Raw genomic sequence first — 20031 nt, 5'->3', positions numbered from 1 at the left:
TCAATGTTGTATTGTATATCCAGAATATATATATTTTAGGTTTCGGCTTGTGTAATATATTGATCGTGTACCAGGGGTCTTCAATTAAAATTGAACAAGGTCCAGTTACTAAAAATTCCTTCCAAGAAAGGTCCTACCACGCTCTAATAGCCTTCTTTTGTCAAATACAATCAACACGGCATATTACCTTATAATTTCATGTGTATTTATTTTCAATTTCCAAATAGCTTACTTTTAACCATGAAAAACTAGTAAGACAAAGTAACGCATATTAATATTTCAAGTAAACAAAACAGGTACATTAGGCCTGCAATTCAAGTAAACATAAAAAAGTGCATAAGGCCTACATGTGAAGTAAGCAGAACAGGAACTTTAGGCCTACACTTCAAATAAACACAAAGTGCATTTAGGCCTACATTTCAAGTAAGCAAAACAGGTACACCAGGCCTACATTTCAAATAAACACAAAAAAGAGCATTAGTGCGTCATATATATTTGCAATGGTATTAAGTAATGTAGCCAGGAGTACAGGAGTAGCCATCTATCGCCACGTGGGGTCAGCATGGAGTCAGCCACATGTGACATCTATGGCCACTGCGGGGCGCCGTCGAGTCATCAACATGTGTTTTACTGACACGTGACGTTGAGGTGCTGACGTAGCCGACAACAAAGATGGCAGGAGTAGGAAGCAGCAACTACTGGGAAGGTGAGGTGGCATTAAGATTACACAAACTCACTTTATTCATGTTCTATGTGTGGTTTCTGAAGTATAATATGATGTTCAGCCATAAAGCGGAGTGTTCTGGCAACAGACTAGCAGTTTCCGGTGTATAACCCATGTCTCTTCAGGGCCAACCGAGTTCAGATGGACGCAAGCTAACTAGCCGCAAGCGTATAAAAGGACGTTCGCGTTTTGCGACCTCTTCTTAGTCGCAATTCCCTCCATGGAGTGCCCTATTAATGGCAATATAATTGGTGTGATTGTATGTAATGGCGATCAACTCTCCCATAGTGCACCTACTGACAGCTTGGGTCGTCGTCTTTGTATCTGCATGCCTTTTTTGGTTCCATAAATAACAACGTTTGTCATGTATGAGCCACTTTCCCTTTGACAAACGTGGACTTTTGTGAAACCAAAGGCTTTCAGATAAAAAAAAAAGGAGTACCGAAGCTGTCCACAGAGGTGCAATGTTGATGAGGTTATATCCATTAAATACAACCAGGTGAGACTTATATTTTCATGAACAGGTCCCTGAATGGAGGGAGTTTGGACTAATCGGTCGTGATGCGAATGTCCTCTGAGTCGCTTGCGGCTACAAGCTACCTGTGCGAAGACAGGGCAACACTGGAGACCTGTTATTCAGAAGCACAGCTTCTACTAAACTCCAAACTCACTCTGAACCCTGTAGGAAACAGCCTGTTGTTGCTGATTTCAGGGTTAGGCTTGATTATATCGTACATCAGTGATGTCGAGTCCACAACCTTCTTCTTGCGTATCAATAAGCTCTGGCGTTGGAATGTCAAACATTTTACAATCGAATATGTTTTAACTAATCAATAGCTTAGTTTATTCTTTGTGATGGGGAGAATCTGAATGGATATATAGTCCATTCTCATCTCACCTCATCTAGATACATTTCTGAGGGCATACCTGCTAGTATGCCACCAGAAGTTTACCTAGATGAGGTCCAGCATGCCGCCTTCCAATGAGATGATTAGGTATTTTCCTTTTTCAATACATGTCCATCTCCATTGGAAAAGGGCAATGAGAGCAGGTCTCTACCTTTTATGATAAACGTCCAACTGAAACCAGCTGAGGGACTAGCCTTTATGGACGTGATATGTTAACCGTCGCCATGTTCTCTAATGCTGTTTTTTGTGCCCACAGACCTGCGGAAGCATGCCAGGCAGCTGGAGAATGAGCTGGACCTGAAGCTTGTGTCCTTCAGTAAGCTGTGCACCAGTTACACCACTTCCAGGGATGGACGCAGAGGAGATTCGTAAGGCCACACACATTATTTTCCATTATTTCTCGAATAAGTTACAATTGTTATTGTTCCAATATTGTGACATACAACAATAAACTACTACCGTATTTTCCGCACTTTAAGGCGCACCGGATTATAAGCCACAGCAGCTCAATTGAATGATGTGTACATATATAAGCCGCACTGGACTATACGCCGCAGGTGATTTAATGTTTAATTACCATTAGGGCTGGCCCGAATGCCATTTTTCTGACTTTGAATACTCGTTGGTTTTTCCAAGCGAAAATTCAAATACTCTTTCCAGACAAAAACACCATCAAAAACAACATTAATAATCCCTATATATTCCCCGGAACCGATTTTGACAGTATCTGCATATTTTGTTGAATATTTAATAGCTTTTGAACGTTAATTAGTAGGCCTAAGTAGGTTGAAGTTCCTTCGTTTTTCCCCGTGAAAACGAACAGCTGTTGTTCCGTTCCAAATCAGCTGTCCTCTGCCATCTCAGCCCTTACGGGAGCTTTTCAATATATCCTGGAACGTGCATCTTTTCAGGGAACTTGTACAATAAATCCATAACAAATACCAAATATTGATTTTCTTATGTGTCCATATTATATCCATTATATTGTCCCGGGTATTCCCAAGGCGCTCACGCTCTGCAGCAAGCCAGTCACAGTTGATTGGCGCGGCGCTGTACAGCGAACGTAAACAAACTAATCTAAAAAAAAGCATTTCGTTGGAGCGTGTCTATGTTCCCCGGGTCCTATGTTCCCCGGGTCCTATGTTCCCCGGGTCCTATGTTCCCCTCTTTGTATGAGACTGGGGAACATAGGACCCTTTTTTAAAAAAAGGGTCCTTTTTTAAAAAAAGGGTCCTATGTTCCCCGCCTTTCCCAAAAAGGGTCCTATGTTCCCCGATATGCAGGGTATGTGACCAGGGAACATAGGACCCTTTTTCAAAAGAAGGGTTCTATGTTCCCCGGTCTGTTACTTTTTCCACCATTACTGCCAAATTCCGGCCGAGATAACTACCATTGCATGTCTTTACCTTTTGAGGAAGAGGGAGAGACGTCGGAGAACCTGACGCAGTCTATTCATACGCCGGTAAACAAACCCTGAGAAGCCCAATCCCTACGAGAGCTCCCCGCGCTACGGCCATCCGGAGGCGCACAGAGCTTTTGGACGTGATATTATTATACAATTATATTATATTATATAGGCCTACTATTATATAAAGAGCTCCGGGAGTCGCAAACGGCAACAATCACTTTCTCCTCCATGCTGCAGTTCACCCCGGACTGCACTGCACTGAGTTGGCCGGTTGAACGCTGATTGGCTGTTACGTTACACATGTCACTCAGTGGCCACGCTGTTTAACGCCGATTGGCTGTCATCACGTGAATGTCGTGTCAAAGTTTAAATATTTTTAAAGATTTATAGATTGCGGGGAACATAGTAGGACCCTTTCCCAGAAAAGGGTCCTATGTTCCCCGCTTTTCCCAAAAAGGGTCCTATGCTCCCCGGTATGTATGGCTACAGGGGAACATAGGACCCTTTTTGGGAAAAGCGGGGAACATAGGGATGACCCCCATTTGGGAAAGTATTACTTTTCCTCCCGAGATCCCGCTAATGTTGTGTTACAAAGTAAAGGGAAACAAGATATCTATTCTTCCTCCACCTCTCTCGCTTCTCTGCTTGGTGTCGCTGACGCTTATAGTTTGCCTCCCACGCTCTGGTAACGTCACGTACGTGGGGAAAAAAAACAACGAAGCTCCGAATACTGATTTAAGCTTCGAATACAAATTTTCCGAGTGGCCGTTAGATGTAAAAATACATAGATTAGCCGCACCCTTATATAAACCGCAGAATCGAAAAATGGGAAAAAAGTCGCGGTTTATAGTCCAAAAATGACGGTCCATCAATTCATATTAGTTTTTAAAATACAATGTGATAACTTGGTGTAGTGTGACTGTTATTGGGGGACAAGGTCCATGTCTGCAATTTATTTTAAGATCTAATAACTTTATAATTGTTTGCAATGTAGATAATCAGCAGTGTATATATGGCAAGTATAATTTTACATTGACAGATTAATCCAATAAAATACAACACAAAATGCAATATGATATATCAATTTGAATTATGTATAACATGGCCAAGTAAACATGTTATTGACTCATCCTTTAAACACATTTTATTTTTCGATTTCCTTAGGTCAGACACCACGCCTCTACTTAACAACTCAAGCCAAGACAGAATGTTTGACACAATGTCAGTTGAGATTGAGCAGCTGCTGGCAAAGGTAATTGTACTGGTGTTCTTAAGCCAAAATAAAAGTAATCCAAAAAAATGGTAGGGCTTGGTAGTAGTTCCCTTCAAGACAGAGATTTAATAACCCTGGTGTTTTAATGTTTAAGGACAAATTAATTGTGGGATTTAATTTGTTTGTGCATGTGTGAATCCAATTAGCTTGGGTTAGGCTTAATAGTCCATGATGTAGAGGGGGACATATTCATAAACTCCCCCAGTGTAGTGAGTCGGCATCTGGATATGCTCAAGTAGTTATCGGGGTATTACTAATGACTATACTGTGAGATGGTTCACTGCATGGGTGCATCAAGGACTTATGCTTTGCTTTCTTTACCCAGAGTTTTCAACCTCCACTGGAGATATGTCTTCGTTTTATGAGCATGTTTGTCTGCCCTCCAGTATTCAGTCATCTTCCCATCCCTTTCCCAGCTCACTGGAGTCAATGACAAGATGGCAGAGTACACGAGCACCCCGGGAGCATCATCTCTCAATGCCGCCCTAATGCACACACTGCAGAGACACCGAGACATACTGCAGGTTGTTTTCTGTCTTTCCTGTCTTGTTTTCTTTTTGAACTTTTTGAAACTCCATTGAAATACAGACACACTATTTTCTACACTTTCACATCAAATTCAAGACTTGCCTTCATCTATATATTTATTTGCAAAATTGAAGTGATGAATATGCTAACTTCTCTACCCTTTTATGTATTTTCTCTCAGGATTATACACATGAATTTCACAAAACCAAAGGCAACTTCTTGGCTATCCGCGAAAGGGAAGACCTTCTTGGCTCCGTCCGGAAAGACATTGAGTAAGTGTCAAATCATGAACTTTTCTTACTAATTGTCGAGCTTGTGTAAGCTATCAGCTGATTGCATTGATGTTCCTTTCTATCAGGTACAATTAGTAGTGCTTCTTTATTCTCGGATTATTATTATTATTTTTTTTTAATAGTTGGTTACCAACTACCAACCATATATGATTAATTTATCATATGATTAATAAATGAATCCTAAACATTTTTTCACTTATTCACGTATCAAATAATTCTACATACCAAATAGGGACCTATAGTTCTAGCTCATTTAGGTAATTCTCCATTAAATTAAGCTCCAAAGCTTTATTTTGTGTGTTTTGAGTGTTTTCCGTCATGGAAAACATAAGAAAAGTGGCCAAATTGATCGAAGGTCCTGCCAAAGCTTGAACATGTCACTGAAAATTGCAAAGTTACTCTATTAAACATATTTCATGTTTTTGCTACGTTTTTTTACGTTAAGTCACCAACTACAACTATACAGTTGAAGGTCAAAGAAAATCAGCCAGCTTGCAATGCTTTTTGAGGAGATACTCGTATGTGCGTCTCAATTCAGGAAGGGCAGAATACTGGAGAGTGACGACAGCCAGTTGTGTAAATGCAGACAATGCAGTAGCATTGGGACCTGGAGCTCTGTAGGGCCATTGTTTGTGGGCCCCACTGTGCGTGGTCACAGGCCCAGTGATGGGAATTGCACACTTGGGTTTGCAGTGCCTGAACTTGAGCACTGATTATCACTGTAATCCCCCCAAGTACCTATGGTAGAGCCGAGAGAGCCTTAGTTAAAATGGCAAGTGTATTTTCAGGGTTTGCATATAAAGTACCCTACCTGCGTATACAACTATATGATGGTTCTTTTCAGCTTATACATTTGTATTTGTAATTTGTTTAAAAAATATATATATTTTTTTTTTTAATAGTTGAGTTGATGCCAAAGCTTTGTGGATTCTGGGATATTCTCGATGTTGACTGCTTGTACGTCGAGGGTTTATAGACCCTAAGGAAGTACTTTCAAAGTTGTCTTTGAAGGTAGGGTGTCAGGTTGGCTGTCAGGCTACTCATTCAGTAGGAATGGCTGCTACTGACCATTCATACAGTGAAATACAAACCTCTGTGAGCACAGGAAGGTGATGGGGATTGGGAACACCTGGTCAATAATAAGCCCTGATGAACATGGTCCTCTAGTCAGAACGACGGATTTGAGAGTGAGTCGGGTTGTTTTTTTGGTAATGACTTATTGATTTCTGAGGCACTGTGCTCGAAGAAGACCAATGCACGCTTCCTATAGATCCCTCAAGTGTGCTGCTAGTGGCCAAGCAGACAAATCTGTTTCAATCTCATTAATCTTCCAAACTTACCTCTCATTGTTTTGGATCCAATATTGCTTACACTGCCTTTGAAAGGTGTTTGGATTTATTTCAACACAACCTAAAGGGAGTTTATTTCTATTAGGCCCCATTGAGTGAAAGTCTACCTGATAAGAGCCATTTCTCCCGCATCTTACATTTTATTGTACTGTTATTTATGATGTACACTCTTACATTTTCAGGGTTTGCATCAGCTAGAAATAACTAAGGGTGCCCTGTAAATGTTTCCCTAAGCTGACAGGCATAATTGAGGGGTTTTTATCTTCAAGTTCAAGACTAAAGAAACCACTGTGTTGCAAGTGTGGGAGACTGAAGCACTATTATGCAAATTCTGATAATTGTCTATGACAATACAATTCTGAAAACGGTAATTCTACGAAAATTACACTACACTTTTCAGAAAGCTGAATGACGGTTGCAGGGCCAACAACCTCCCTTCAACAATCTGATGAAAATGGGTTTGATTTCCACAGGGCCTGTTTGACTCTTGGCTAGTGTAAAACCTGTCAGCTCTCACGATAGCCACTTAATCAGAAACTGGACATCCATCCAGTCAGTCAGGCAGAAAGGTTGCTGTAGCACAGGGTGTGTCCCTTCTTTGGCTGACAGTGTTGCTGTCTCTCTTGGTAACCTCGTTGTCACTATAATTATTATTCTGATCCAACAAAGCTCTTGTGTAGCTCTTTATTTTTTTTGTGCTTTTTTTTGACCACATTTACTTTTGATTTAACCCCAACCATTCGGGACCATTAGCTAACCGTGTCGTGCGTGGTGATACTTTAGTTATTTGAGTGCAACAATTGTACTGATGCAGAATTGTGTTTCTTAAGAGCCCCAAAGACACTTTACAGAGGGCGGTCTAACATACGTTCTTCCTGTGCAGCCGGTTAAGTTAGGTAAAGATTTTTGTTTATTTGTAGTCATTAACAGTCCATTAGTCGATCACATCATTTGGATGGTCCAATACATCTTGGCATAACCACTCATTAAATCGAATTAGTTAAGGTAATTTGCCCGGTGCTGGTGAATTTAATGCATTGAAATGAGCTGTTGTTGTGGACGGTGCACTTTGCTTAATAATGAGCATCAGAAGCAGACGGGTGCCTGCCCCACTCGCCACAAGAGGAGGAGCCTGCCTCCACACAGTGCTAGGGGGCTTTAGTTATTCATATGCTGTAAGGCTAAACCAGGTCGGTTATCTTGTTGCTTACTAGATTATTATTGGTATGAAGAATGCATGCTTACATCTTCTGGATGTCATTTGAGGTTGACTGGAATCACCCCACTTACCGCAGAAGCGAGCTGAAGCCAGGATCCGAATCTATGAGCTGTGCCCACACTTCTGCTGCCAGGTCCTGGAGCAGCGCGGGGGTTGCAGTATTAAAGCCGCGCCCAGTCCGCCCTGAGAACCTCTCGTATGAGCCGTTGAACTATAGTTAAATAGTTTGCTCGCAGAGCCAACAAGAAGAATGTTTCTAGTGGAAAGTACTAAACAAGAATAAATAATGTTTTGTAGATACGATCTGATAAGGGCAAGCGGATGTTGACATGAGGAAGAATAGGGGGTTCTATAAATGAATTAAAAATCGATATGTGGACCTAATGAGTTACCAGACCAGGCTTCTGAAGCCTTTAAGGCTTGAGGGACACAATATGCATGCCTAACTATAGTATATATACTAGTTCAATCTTTTGTAGGACGCATCAACATTTAAATTTTTTTCTAAATTTGTTGCTACTTTAAACTATTTTAATAGTGTTAAATATTCAAAATAGTGTGGTGAGCCAATCCATGGCTCCGCTGAAGCCCTTACCATCTTTGACTGGCAGAGGTCAGTAGAGCCCTCTGCTCTGGTGTTCACGTGCAATGAAGCTGTGCAATGAGCAGCATGCTGCTCTGCAAGTGTGTTGGAGCCAATAGAATGTGAGCGCATGTCCATCCCTCATTCCTTCATTTAGGATGCAGAGCATTTTAAATGAATCAATGTTTGCGGACACCTTAGGAGCTGTAGGAGGCCATCTTGGTCCTGTGTGAACAACTATTTATGAACGGTTGGCCATATTGATCCCGTGAACACCCTTTTTACCATCAGTAGGTGACCGTATTGATCCTGTGAACACCTTTTTATTATCAGAAGTAGTGCATGTTGGTCCTGTGTGCCTTCAAATCTCCCCCGACATGCTGCGTGATATACACTGACGTCCCAATCTGTATCACGGTACAGCCCGGTCCTGTTAAGATCTACTGCTCCCCTATTGCTGCTGCGCTATAAATGTCAGCAGGACGCATGACGGCTCCACTGTGAATCACATGGCTGCCCTTTTAAAAGCCCCGCCCGGATGATCAACATGTCAGTCAGCGTCAGTTTAAATAAGACCCAGCCTGCGCTAGCATGGCTGGCTACTAGCATGGCTGGCTACCAGCATGGCTGACTAGTAGCATGTCTTCAGTCCCCTGGGAGAGAGACGGCTCTATCAGTGTTGGCATCAACTCGTTTGTCTGTCTTGTTGTTATGGTTTCGAGGACGTATTTCACAATAGTTTATATTTTAGTTGTCTCCTGTGTGTTGTATCCTCCTCATGCTGGTTTCTCCGCAAACCACATTCTAGCAATACCAGACATCCTTGTTTGGTGATTGGCTAAGAGATGGGAGACCACTGCATTATTCGTGCCCAGCTCTTTAACATACTGTATGATTGCGTGGTGCTGTCAATATTGGGATGGAATCAATGCATTGTTGCACACATAACTCTTAACCCACAGAGATGCTAGGAACGGTCGATCAATTATCAAATAGTTCCTGCCATTAGATCTGCAAATGTTGAAGCATTTTATTTCAGCCGTACCAAATTGAATTTCAAGCCTTTATTATGAAGTGCCTAGTAGTCTTCGTGGACAGCCTACTTGGTTTGTTGTCCATTATCTATATCTAGTTTTTCCACTTGCCTCTTATATTATTCATGCTGTCTCAAAGACCTCTTTAAAGGAGATGGTATGGCTGGCTGTACTGAAGGATAAACAACGCTGGTGGTTACAGAGGTGTTGCGGCAGCTAGGAAATCCTAAATTCAACTGTTGGCCTCTAGTCTCAGTGTAGTCAATGGTTAACCAAATCAATTTGATTATTTTAGTTAACTTATATAGTTTATATAGTCATGTTGTCAAGCACGTGTTGATGCCAATTTAGATGACCTAGTGATTAATTCATGAATTCCTCAAACTTTAAAGATGAATAAACGGACTGCTGAGCATAGCTGAGGGAGAATAATACCCTGTATTTATCATGCTCTTGTTTATTTGTGCACCACTCCAGTCCTCTGTTGTCCAACACCCTGTTCCATGACGGTGCACAGTGCTGCAGCTCATTATCACTAACTCTTTTCTCCTTAGAACATACAAGAGTGGCTCTGGAGTCAACAACCGGAGAACAGAGCTGTTTCTGAAGGAACATGAACACCTGAGAAAGTAAGTTCCAGTTACTTTAAGTGTTAACTTCCGCCTGCTCTATCTTGAATCACAACTGTTTTCGGCTGCTATCTCACACACCTATCATGTACATAACCTCACAGTGTCATTTATAAAAAGGAAACCTCTATCGTGTTAACGAATGTCGATGAATCATATCGTGACCCCACTGTTTCTAATTAAGTTCCAAATGTCAAACTGTGCACTCCATCCGTGTGTGTGTGTGTGTGTGTGTGAGTCTGTATGTGTGTTGGTGTTGTGTGTCAGAGCAGTGGATCGTGGTGGCAGCAGGCTGCACACAAACTGCTCGGATGCAGCACTGAGCAGCATTCATCATGGGCAATATGCTGTAGCCTTGAGAAGTTTTATCCCAGCTGATAAATTGGGCGTAGCCAGGAGCCATTAAAGCGTTGTATCGCTACTTTCTCTACGGCTCTCAATTCGTTTCCCGCCACGGCCCGTCAGAGGAGTAAAGCCTCAATTACCCCATAACCACCAAAACTAGCACATATTGTTTGTGTCGGCAGAAATAGTGGTCCACAACACGGGTGGTCCATAAAAGGTGTGAATATACGTAAGAAAAGGAACTATTTTAAATGCAAAGGCTACGCACTCGGATGAATGCAAACTGAAGGTAATTAAGGCTGGAGTTTCCATTGTGTTCACGTCAAGACCACCCAGAGTGCAGGCGTCAGGGGAAACATTAGCCCGTAACTCAGGATTATACCGTACTGTACTTTGGCCACATCAATCATCCTCCCCGGGCAAACCCTGTGGAATCGAACGGGGTATAAAGAAAACAAATGAGTCTATTAAAACACCGCCCATCAAGTGCCTCACCCTGACCAGTGGCCGAGAGGAAGCGGCAGAGGCGGGTTGGGTTACACATGATCTATCCTATTAGAGCCAGAGACAGGAAAGAGGGAGAAGGGAGGGGAGCAAAGAAATGTGTTACACGCCACAATAATGGTCTAAACGGGTTTCTGGGTTTTCTCTAAGGGCTGCGTTCTCAGGCTCTCGCTCGCTCTCTCAGGTTTAGAGTTGTACTCTGTGTGCCGTGTAATCGCTATTGAGGGGAGCCTACCAAGGTTGTAATTACACAAGCCAGTAGAGGGAGTGAAGGCTTACTTCTGCTATTCACCAAGGCAACCCGCCCTTTCCCCATGAGTCTGTCATCATTTCTCCATGTTCCATATTTGCTGTTACTTCTTGAGTAATTTAGTGGATGCGTTTATGCAAAGGGTAACAGTGAATTGTCATACTTTAGGTGCATCCCATCAAAGAGACTGTTATGCCCCTTTTCCAGCAGCGGATACGCTTCGGACAAAGTAGTGCGGGTGCGGTATAGCCCAGCTCAGTTATGGCTCGCGTTTCCACCGCCGACTGTACCCTTATGGTAGGGCACGACGCTGAAGTTGGCATCCGATTCGCAGCATCCGATTCGGCTTGAAAACCACTTAGAATCTTCAAATCAGTCCTGATTGAAAACCACTACACCTAGACTCTTCAAATTTGGACTACATTATCACAGTGAGGCTATACATTATGTAAAACATAGTTTCAGATTTGTGAAACCTTTACCATATTTGTGAAAATGCAATACAGGCTTATTTGAATGCTTTTTAGGGGTCCAGACCGCATTGCATTTTCACAAATAGGTTAAAGGTTTCACAAATCTGAAACTATGTTTTACATAATGTATAGCCTCACTGTGATAATTTAGTCCAGATTTGAAGAGTCTAGGTGTAGTGGTTTTTAATCAGGATCAGTTCTAATGCGGTTTGGACCCCTGAAAAGCATTAAAATGTGCCTTTATTGCATTTTCACAAATAGGGTAAAGGTTTCACAAATCTGAAACTATGTTTTACATAATGTATAGCCTCACTGTGATAATTTAGTCTAGATTTGAAGAGTCTAGGTGTAGTGGTTTTCAATCAGGACCAGTTCTAATGCAGTCTGGACCCCTAAAAAGCATTAAAATGAGCCTGTATTGCATTTTCACAAATAGAAAAAAGGTTTCACAAATCTGTAACTATGTTTATTATATTGTATAGCCTCACTGTGATATTTTAGTCCAGATTTGAAGAGTCTAGGTGTAGTGGTTTTCAATCAGGACCGATTTAAAGTGGACCAGCTGCTGAATCGGATGCTGCGAATCGGATGCCAACTTCAGCGTCGTTGGTTGGGCAGGGTTTAAGCCGTATGGCGATAGCCGCGGCAGCTACGTAAGCATCGTGATCTCATAGCAGCCAGACACGGTGTAGCCTGCCAATAAATCCAAGGAAAAAGAAGAACGCGCACAATGAACAAAGACCAACAAAATAGGACGGGAAACTTTTGCGCGACATTTCTTCAATAACAAATTTTTAGCTGTTCAGAAATACCTCGCGAGTAATGCGTTTGTTTATTTATCCCCCTGTCGCACGGAAGTGCGATTCTGTTGACCAATCAACGGACGGCGTGTGTAGCTCGAACATGCCGGCACCCTTTCAGGCGTCTCAGTACCCCAACGGAGGAGTACTGCGAGACGAATACGGCTCACTCTGGATCACGACCACTTTTGGCAGTGGAAACGCGAACCGTGCGGTACCTTTGCAAACTGAACTGAACCGACCCTGCACCCTCCGTTGGAAATGCGGCATTAATATTAGGCATCTTGTGCAGCGATGCCTACAGGTACACTGGACATTGGGTTTCCTCTCCAAGTGTTAACATTGAGTGTAGCAGAGAGCCTCTCCAAACCTTTCCTCTCCGAACGTGTCCTCTAACCCCGCCCCCCCTCCTTCTAGCTTGGTACGTGTCTCCCTCGCTCTGTGTGTTTTTCCATTTCTCTGCCGTAAAGTGTTTTCATGAATAAATCAGAGGACGGGAGGAGCAGGCCCATTAAGAGTTCATAGTGGAGCAGCCATAATGGCTGTGGTCACGGCATCCTGTCAAATGTATCTCTTCCGTAAGGAATCAACCGACACGCTTGCTTACCTTGAAGTACAATTTAGTGTAACACCTGTAACACCGACGAGCTGGCTGTCGCCTTGCATGGTTGACTCCGCCGTCGGTGTGTGAATGTGTGCGTGAATGTGAGGCAATATTGTAAAGCGCTTTGGGTGGCCAATGGTTAGAAAAGCGCTATATAAATGCAGTCCATTTACATTTACATTTACCTGGACTTTATCCTGCTTTTACCAAAGCTGCCAACATTGATTTAGATGTAAGATCTGGGTTATTCTTTACCTTATGCAACCCCTTGGAACATTAATGACTCTCAGAATCAGGTTTTCTTAACCAACGATGCTGTGGTACAAGAGCCGACTGAACCATGACGGGCTGTGTCCTGTTATTGGATGATAATGTCAGACATTGCGGCTAAGGCGATGCCCAGGGTGCTGACAGCCACCTGTGTACATTATTGTCAGCCCATAGTCCAGAAGTTGAGTCCAATACTTTTGGCTGTACGTCGTTTCTTTTTAATACTAGAATGCAATCGCTATATACTATGAAGCTGACTTGATGCTCTAAAGACAGTTAATGCCCCACATCACATCAGGGTTTTCCATTAAAGGGCTTAACTCTTGAAGCTCACCTCACTTTAAGAAAGCCAAAAATATCATTAACTTTTTAATTGGCCTACCCTTCAGCTCTCCTTTTCACATGCTGCAGATGTGCTGAAGTCTTAAAGCGCACTTAATGCTAGTGTCGCACAATCCTAAGGGAGACACTGCATCGCGCCTTACCATGCACCTCATGCTCCAGGCTGAAGATTAAGTGCACCGTCGGAAGGAAGGAAGCCTGCTGGTATCGATCGCTGCTCGGTTCAGGACGGGCTCTCTCATTGTGTCCGAGCAAAGAGCTGCACATGAGACACCAGTGTTGTGTTGTGTTGGATTTAGACTGTGATAGAGGCTGTGGGCTCTATGATGAACACCAGTCTCTTTACAAAGGTGATCTTGAAGATTTCTGTTTTGTTACCTTTGGAAACACCTTTGGCGATGAGCGGTAATTTATCCAAGAGACACAAACGGTGTTGACAACAACGACCGTTTCATAACATTCATACGATTGCAAATGCAAGGGTTTTCATTAGTTTGCCATAGGCTGAATCATTGTATTAACTCATTCGGAGATCGATAGTTGGTTTGTTGTTTATTGATTTTCTTCCACTGGGATTCTTTTGTCATGAGGGGTCCTGATTCTGTAGAATAGTGTTTCCTCAAACTATTGTTTTTATTTTTTTCTTTCAACAGAAGTGCAGTTGATGAATATTTTTGAGAAATGGATCAATTTAAATTGGAATTCATCACCTTTTATGTCCTTTTAATTAAATAATTACAATTAAAATCGATGCATGTCAACACTATATATGATGGCTGTTAATGTCATTATAAAGTATGCGAATTACCTAATTAACGTTAACGCGGAACATTTTTTATTTCAAACTTATTTAATCTGCAAGAGCTACCATAAAGTTGTACCTGCAGAGAAGGAGAGAGGGAGAGAGATTTAATGACTGCAGCAGAACATCAATGATCAGGGGAAAGCCAAGCCTCCCAAAGCTGTAGATTTTGAAGGACACGCATTTATCCGTAGGCGTCAGACACTCGAGTACCACCAGGCTCTTCTGTCCTGATAAAACAACCGTCTCCCCACCAAGGTGTGTGTGGGTGGGGGTGGGTGGGTGGCTGGGGTCAGCATGACAACCAAACCTAATAATGTGGACAATAAAATGGAGGTTCCCTTGTTCCAGTAAGATCTATATAAACCTGTCCCACCCCTTTGCTCTCTCCCTCCACATACTTTCATATTGGTTCTCTTGATTTGTGAATGATGTTGCCTGTCAAAAGGCCAGGCCAGCCGTGGAAGTATCCGCTTGGATGACCACCTCAATCCACCCTCCTTTCGCTGAGTGAAGGTCAATGACCGTGGCCTGGGCTAATATGTGATTTGTCGTTCATCTGTCCGACATGCATCTTCATACATGTGGGTGGACACTTCCACCCACGTACAGACGTTGATAAACTCCCCATCCGATTTGCTTTTGCTCTTCGATCCCTTTTTTATGCTCTCTCTGTTTTGTGTGACATCCCTTTTCCCTCTGGACTCGTCAGCCTCCCTCTTAATCCCGTGAACTGTCCACAGTCTTGGCAGTTGGGGCTGTTATTGGAAAATTAGTTTGGAAATAGCTGAATGTCACATTCGCTAAAGCAAGTGCCAGTTATGCAAGTTCTGAGACAGTGTTTCTTACCCTGTAACCGTTCCTTTCCACTTGGCTTTGAGTTCGGCTGTTGGTGTTGGATGAAAACCTGCAGAGTCACAACGCTGCATACGACCAATGAGCATTCTGCTGTGATTAACCAGAGGAAGCCAAGTAATCAGGAAGTGTGTGCTCAGCATTGGCCGGGCATCATTAGTTACGATTAGCTTGGGCTCGGCTCGTCTCCTTGGTGTAATACATCTTCAGCAACTACCTCTGTCTCAAAGATGAATGAACGTGGCATTAGTTGGACCTCTGCGAAACCGAAAGAAATGGTGTAACAGTTTGATTCGGCGAGACAATTTTAATATTGGTCCTGCCTCACTGGTTAGGCTAAGGGAAAATAATGATGAGCTACTACTTATAGTGATGCCTGTTGTGATTTGCGACTACAAAGCAATGGCCTTTAATAAATGTAAACTGAGACATTTTATTCTTTCCACTTAAGTGTCCATGGTTACTGTGACTACCTAGTCAGTGTTAATTAAATGTCGACTGAAATATAATTGTGTAGAAAAATAATCATGGAAGCCGATAGCGTAGCTAAAATGTCTTTCTTTAAAAAACTAAAAATGGTTACTCACTACCTGTTTGTTTGTTCACCGTTGTGTAAACACTTGTTAATGGTTTAATACTTTATGTTTTGTGTTTTTTTTATTTTTTTTAACGGGGAAGGATCCTTTTAATCACCCCACTTTTTTTTTATAAAATGCCGACATGTGCACTTAATTAATCTGAAAGAGTGTTCTTACCGTGTATGGGGGACCCAGAAAGATGTGTGATCTAACGTGACCACCAACCTGCTTCAGAGCTCCCTGTTTGAGCTATGGTCTGATGGATTTATGTGGAACTGCACCTTGTCTGTACGGCGCAAAGACCAACCGTCTAACCAGCTTCTCTCTCTTTTCTCTCCTGCCCTCCAACCTCGGTCTGAAGCTCTGACAGGCTGATGGATGACACAATAAGGTAAGGGCTGCTTCCTTAGACACCAGGGACCATATATCACCCCGCATACCTTGCATTATCCAAAGCCTGCTTCCTACACTCCCCGCATCCTCCCGAAATTATATTATGCTAAAATAAATCTCCTCTTCTCATATTCCAATGTTTGTGTGCAAAGAAACGACTCTTAACAGATTAAAAACTCACTGGCGCCGTCCTCTTCCACACAGCTCATTTGTTTTATAACCCTGTTGTCCCTCCCGCCCCCATCCAAACACGGCTCTGCCTCCTGCCCCTGTGTATTCATCTCTCTGCACTCCTTGTGCTCAACACCCATCCAGGCAAGACCGTAGCATGACGTCAGCCCCCTCTTTCTTCACTCAAACCCTCTCCCTGCTCCTCGCCTACCTCCTGGTGGGTTTAGCCAGCCACAGCCCAGCCATGAGTTCATGCTTGTTTGTCTGTGGCCCGGCCCTCTGGAGATGAGGCTGTTATGATTGCTGCTGTGTGGGTTAGCCTCACATCTCCAAATTACTGAATCTTTGACTGAACGAATCCACAATATAAACCACCAAAGCAATTCATAAGAACCAACCAAAGATAACACTTTATTTTCATTTATTTCATTCATTTATTTATTTATTTTTTGCACTGTCCTTATTTATAAGGACGGTGCACATTCATCTACATTTCTGTAAATGTGCCAGTCTTAGGCAGGCACATTTTCAGCTGTAGTCCTTTGGCAAGATGTAAAGCTAGGCACAGGATGGCTTTGCCATCTAGATGCAACCATTAATACACATTAGTTAATGCAGTAATTAGCATTATTATGTAGTGTAAGTCCAGTGCCAGTTCCAAACGTACCTGTTCGTAAATGGCTGATATCTTGGCCCCTGTATTGCTGCTTGCAGCATTCTTGAACAGCTTGTAACTGGAAGCCTGTATTCATTTTCTACTTCAACCTTGGTAGTGAGGAAACATTTTTCCCTGGGTGGTCCACGGTTATACAGCCTGCATAAAACCACTGTGACAACAAATGGATAAATTTAATAATGTATATATAATGTATAATATACCTAGCCTAGTGTCAGTGCATTAGGGTTCTCTTGGCACCGCTACTATCTTCACCATGACGTTCTCCATCGAGGTCAAGGAAAAGTGGTTAGGAGAGGACATGTTACATTTTTGCTACTATTTGACCAGCGCCATTTCATCACTAATATCACAGCAAAGTATTTAATTAATGAATCCCAACTGTTCAAACTCCAGTCTTCACTTTCAATAACGCCAAGCCTTTTTGATAACCATGCTGAGGACTTTGAAGGACAATAAGCTGGAGAAAAGTGAGCAGTCAAAATGGGAACCAAACACTAATAAAACAACGGTATGATACACATTGTTGGAGGAGAGGCGTATCGCTTCGCCTTGTACCCTATTGCATTACAACACTACAGGCAGTCCAGAGTGGCTGCAGTGTTGTTTCTCTGACTGTGGCGAACCTGATCCACTACGCCCCCCCCCCCCCCCCCCCCAGAGGGTAGGGACTGTCCCCTCAGCAGGTTCCCACCCCATGGGATTCTGTATACACACAACCACTCGCGCACACACACACACGCAACCCCTTGCACGCGCAGCCTTTGCAAACACGGCCAACGTTGTTCCTCTGCCAACAAAACACCCTGTCCCACTTGTACTTGACAGCACACACTGATATTATGGTCGGGCCCTGCCCATAGTGTGATGGCACGACTTGGTGGTTCAACAGAGTCAACGCTTCATTTAAATAAAGCCATTTAAGACCCACATTCAAGACCTGGGGGAGGCAGACTGGGAGACCTGGGGGAGGCAGACTGGGAGGCAGACTGGGAGGCAGACTGGGAGGCAGACTGGGAGACCTGGGGGAGGCAGGCTGGGAGACCTGGGGGAGGCAGGCTGGGAGACCTGGGGGAGGCAGGCTGGGAGACCTGGGGGAGGCAGACTGGGAGACCTGGGGGAGGCGGACTGGGAGGCAGACTGGGAGGCAGGCTGGGTGACCTTGGGGAGGGAGACTGGGAGTCTTGTAGGTTATTGATCAGCGTGTAACGGATGTCCCTGTAGGCCAGTGGAGGAGCAGCCCATCTCCTGCCAACTACCACGCTGCACTTTACCCTGCAACACACACTCTCACGCTAGGCTGAAGGAGTATATTATTTGGATGACAACTGCAGCACCCACTACTGAATCCCTCTGTGGGTGCAGAGCCGACTTCCTGGCGGTGACTACTCCCATATAGCGTCCCTCCCCGTCCCAACACCAGGGGACCCCGGTGTTGAACTCAAGGTCTCCCTCGGTCTCAACCCTGTGCAATGTAAAAGCCCTTGGATCAGTCCGGCATAGAAGAACTCTTGACTGGGATATGCAAAGTTGTAATTACATGTCTCTCCATCTCTCTCTAGTATTGCCATGGCAACCAAGGAAAACATGACGTCCCAGAGAGGCTTTCTGAAGTCTATACAGGGAAAAGTCAACACTCTGGCCAGTATCCTTTGCCCCCATGTGTGACTGATTGGGACTGTGTGGACGTCAGTGGGAAGTTGTTCAGAGATCTAGCTTATGGCTGATTTTGGATTGGTCAATTGATCAATCAACCATGTCGGAAAAAATATGTCTTGGGGAGGGGTGAGTCTTTGAGTTTAAAGGTGACATTATTATACCACCAGGTGTGAGTGTGATTAGCGTTTACAAGCCATTGACCGTTGATCAATGGCTTGCCGTTGATAATCTGCCTCTTCTGACGTCACATATTTTCATCACCTTTAAAGCTTGTCATTAAAATCGTGTCCCATGCTTGTGAACTGCGTTATCTTCCTTCACCGCCCGCTCTCCAAAGACCGCTTCCCGGCCATCAACAACCTCATCCAGCGGGTCAACCTGCGCAAGAGGCGGGACTCGCTCATCCTGGGGGGGGTGATTGGCGTGTGCACCGTCCTGCTGCTGCTGTACGCCTTCCACTGACGGCCGCGCCCAGCCAGCGCTGCGTCGCCGACGCCGCCGCCGCTCAGAGACTAGACTGAAGCTAGACACGGCGAACGTCGCCGGGCGCACAGGACATTCAGCAGCCCCCCCCCCCCCCCCCCGACACCAGGACCCCCGGCTGCTGGGTCGACCTATCACAGCACTCGGATTACAGGTGGGCGGCCCGCTGTCGTCGGGTGGATGATTCACCCAAAAAAAAGGACCGGAGACCAAAAGTACTATGGGACTTGATATTAAAGAATTCTCTTGATGATTTGCAGCAAGAGTTTCTACTGGGGGGGGGGGGGGGGGGGGGGATGAAGACACTCAAAGATTTCCTTTTTTGCTTTTGGAGGTGGTTGGCTTTAGTGGATTATTGTTTTTGGACAGGAGAATTGGGTGGATGGTTCAATGTGAACTTTAAAATGTGCATTAATAAATTATTCTTATTCAGTCTGTACAAAATTGTGTTATAATGGTAGTTACTTAACACCCCAAAGCATTTTATTTTTTAAAAATACTGAACATGATGGTGATTGGGAGCTCAGATTAAATATTCTATTCCAATAATTGCTAACTATTCTCAGTTTGGGGCAAAATTGAAGGAGGATATACCTGTACATATTAACCCTGTGGTTTTTCCACTGTAAACTTTATATAAGTGTAATTAAAAAGTATACTTTCTCTGTAGAGCAAATTTGTGTCCATATCTGTTTGTAAATATCGTTCTCCTTATGCCATTTCCCTAGAAGCAGCTTTCTTTCAATGAATGCAATTAGTCAATCAAAATCAATAAAATGAGTCATGAATCCAAGTGTCTAGAATGTCAAGTCAATATTTAATATTGACGGCAAAAATGAGTTTGCTCATTTTCAACCTATATATAGATTCCATCATAC

At 43.5% G+C, this 20031-nt stretch overlaps 1 protein-coding gene across 1 annotated transcript; it reads left to right on the top strand.

Annotated features, from left to right (window-relative positions):
• The first annotated feature begins 624 nt into the window (after positions 1-624).
• Positions 625-19946, top strand: gosr1 (golgi SNAP receptor complex member 1). The gene is made up of 9 exons (XM_030381524.1): positions 625-706; positions 1889-2000; positions 4205-4292; positions 4730-4837; positions 5022-5113; positions 9874-9948; positions 16133-16162; positions 18574-18656; positions 19008-19946. Exons 1-9 carry the CDS (start codon positions 673-675, stop codon positions 19130-19132), a joined length of 747 nt encoding a protein of 248 aa, XP_030237384.1. The 5' UTR covers positions 625-672; the 3' UTR covers positions 19133-19946.
• The last annotated feature ends 85 nt before the right edge of the window (positions 19947-20031 follow it).

The sequence above is a fragment of the Gadus morhua genome, chromosome 16 (genome assembly GCF_902167405.1).
Source record: "Gadus morhua chromosome 16, gadMor3.0, whole genome shotgun sequence".
Lineage (NCBI taxonomy): Eukaryota > Metazoa > Chordata > Actinopteri > Gadiformes > Gadidae > Gadus > Gadus morhua.
The sequence above is the reverse complement of the archived record's forward strand: the minus strand, read 5'-3'. Positions and strand labels throughout refer to the sequence as shown.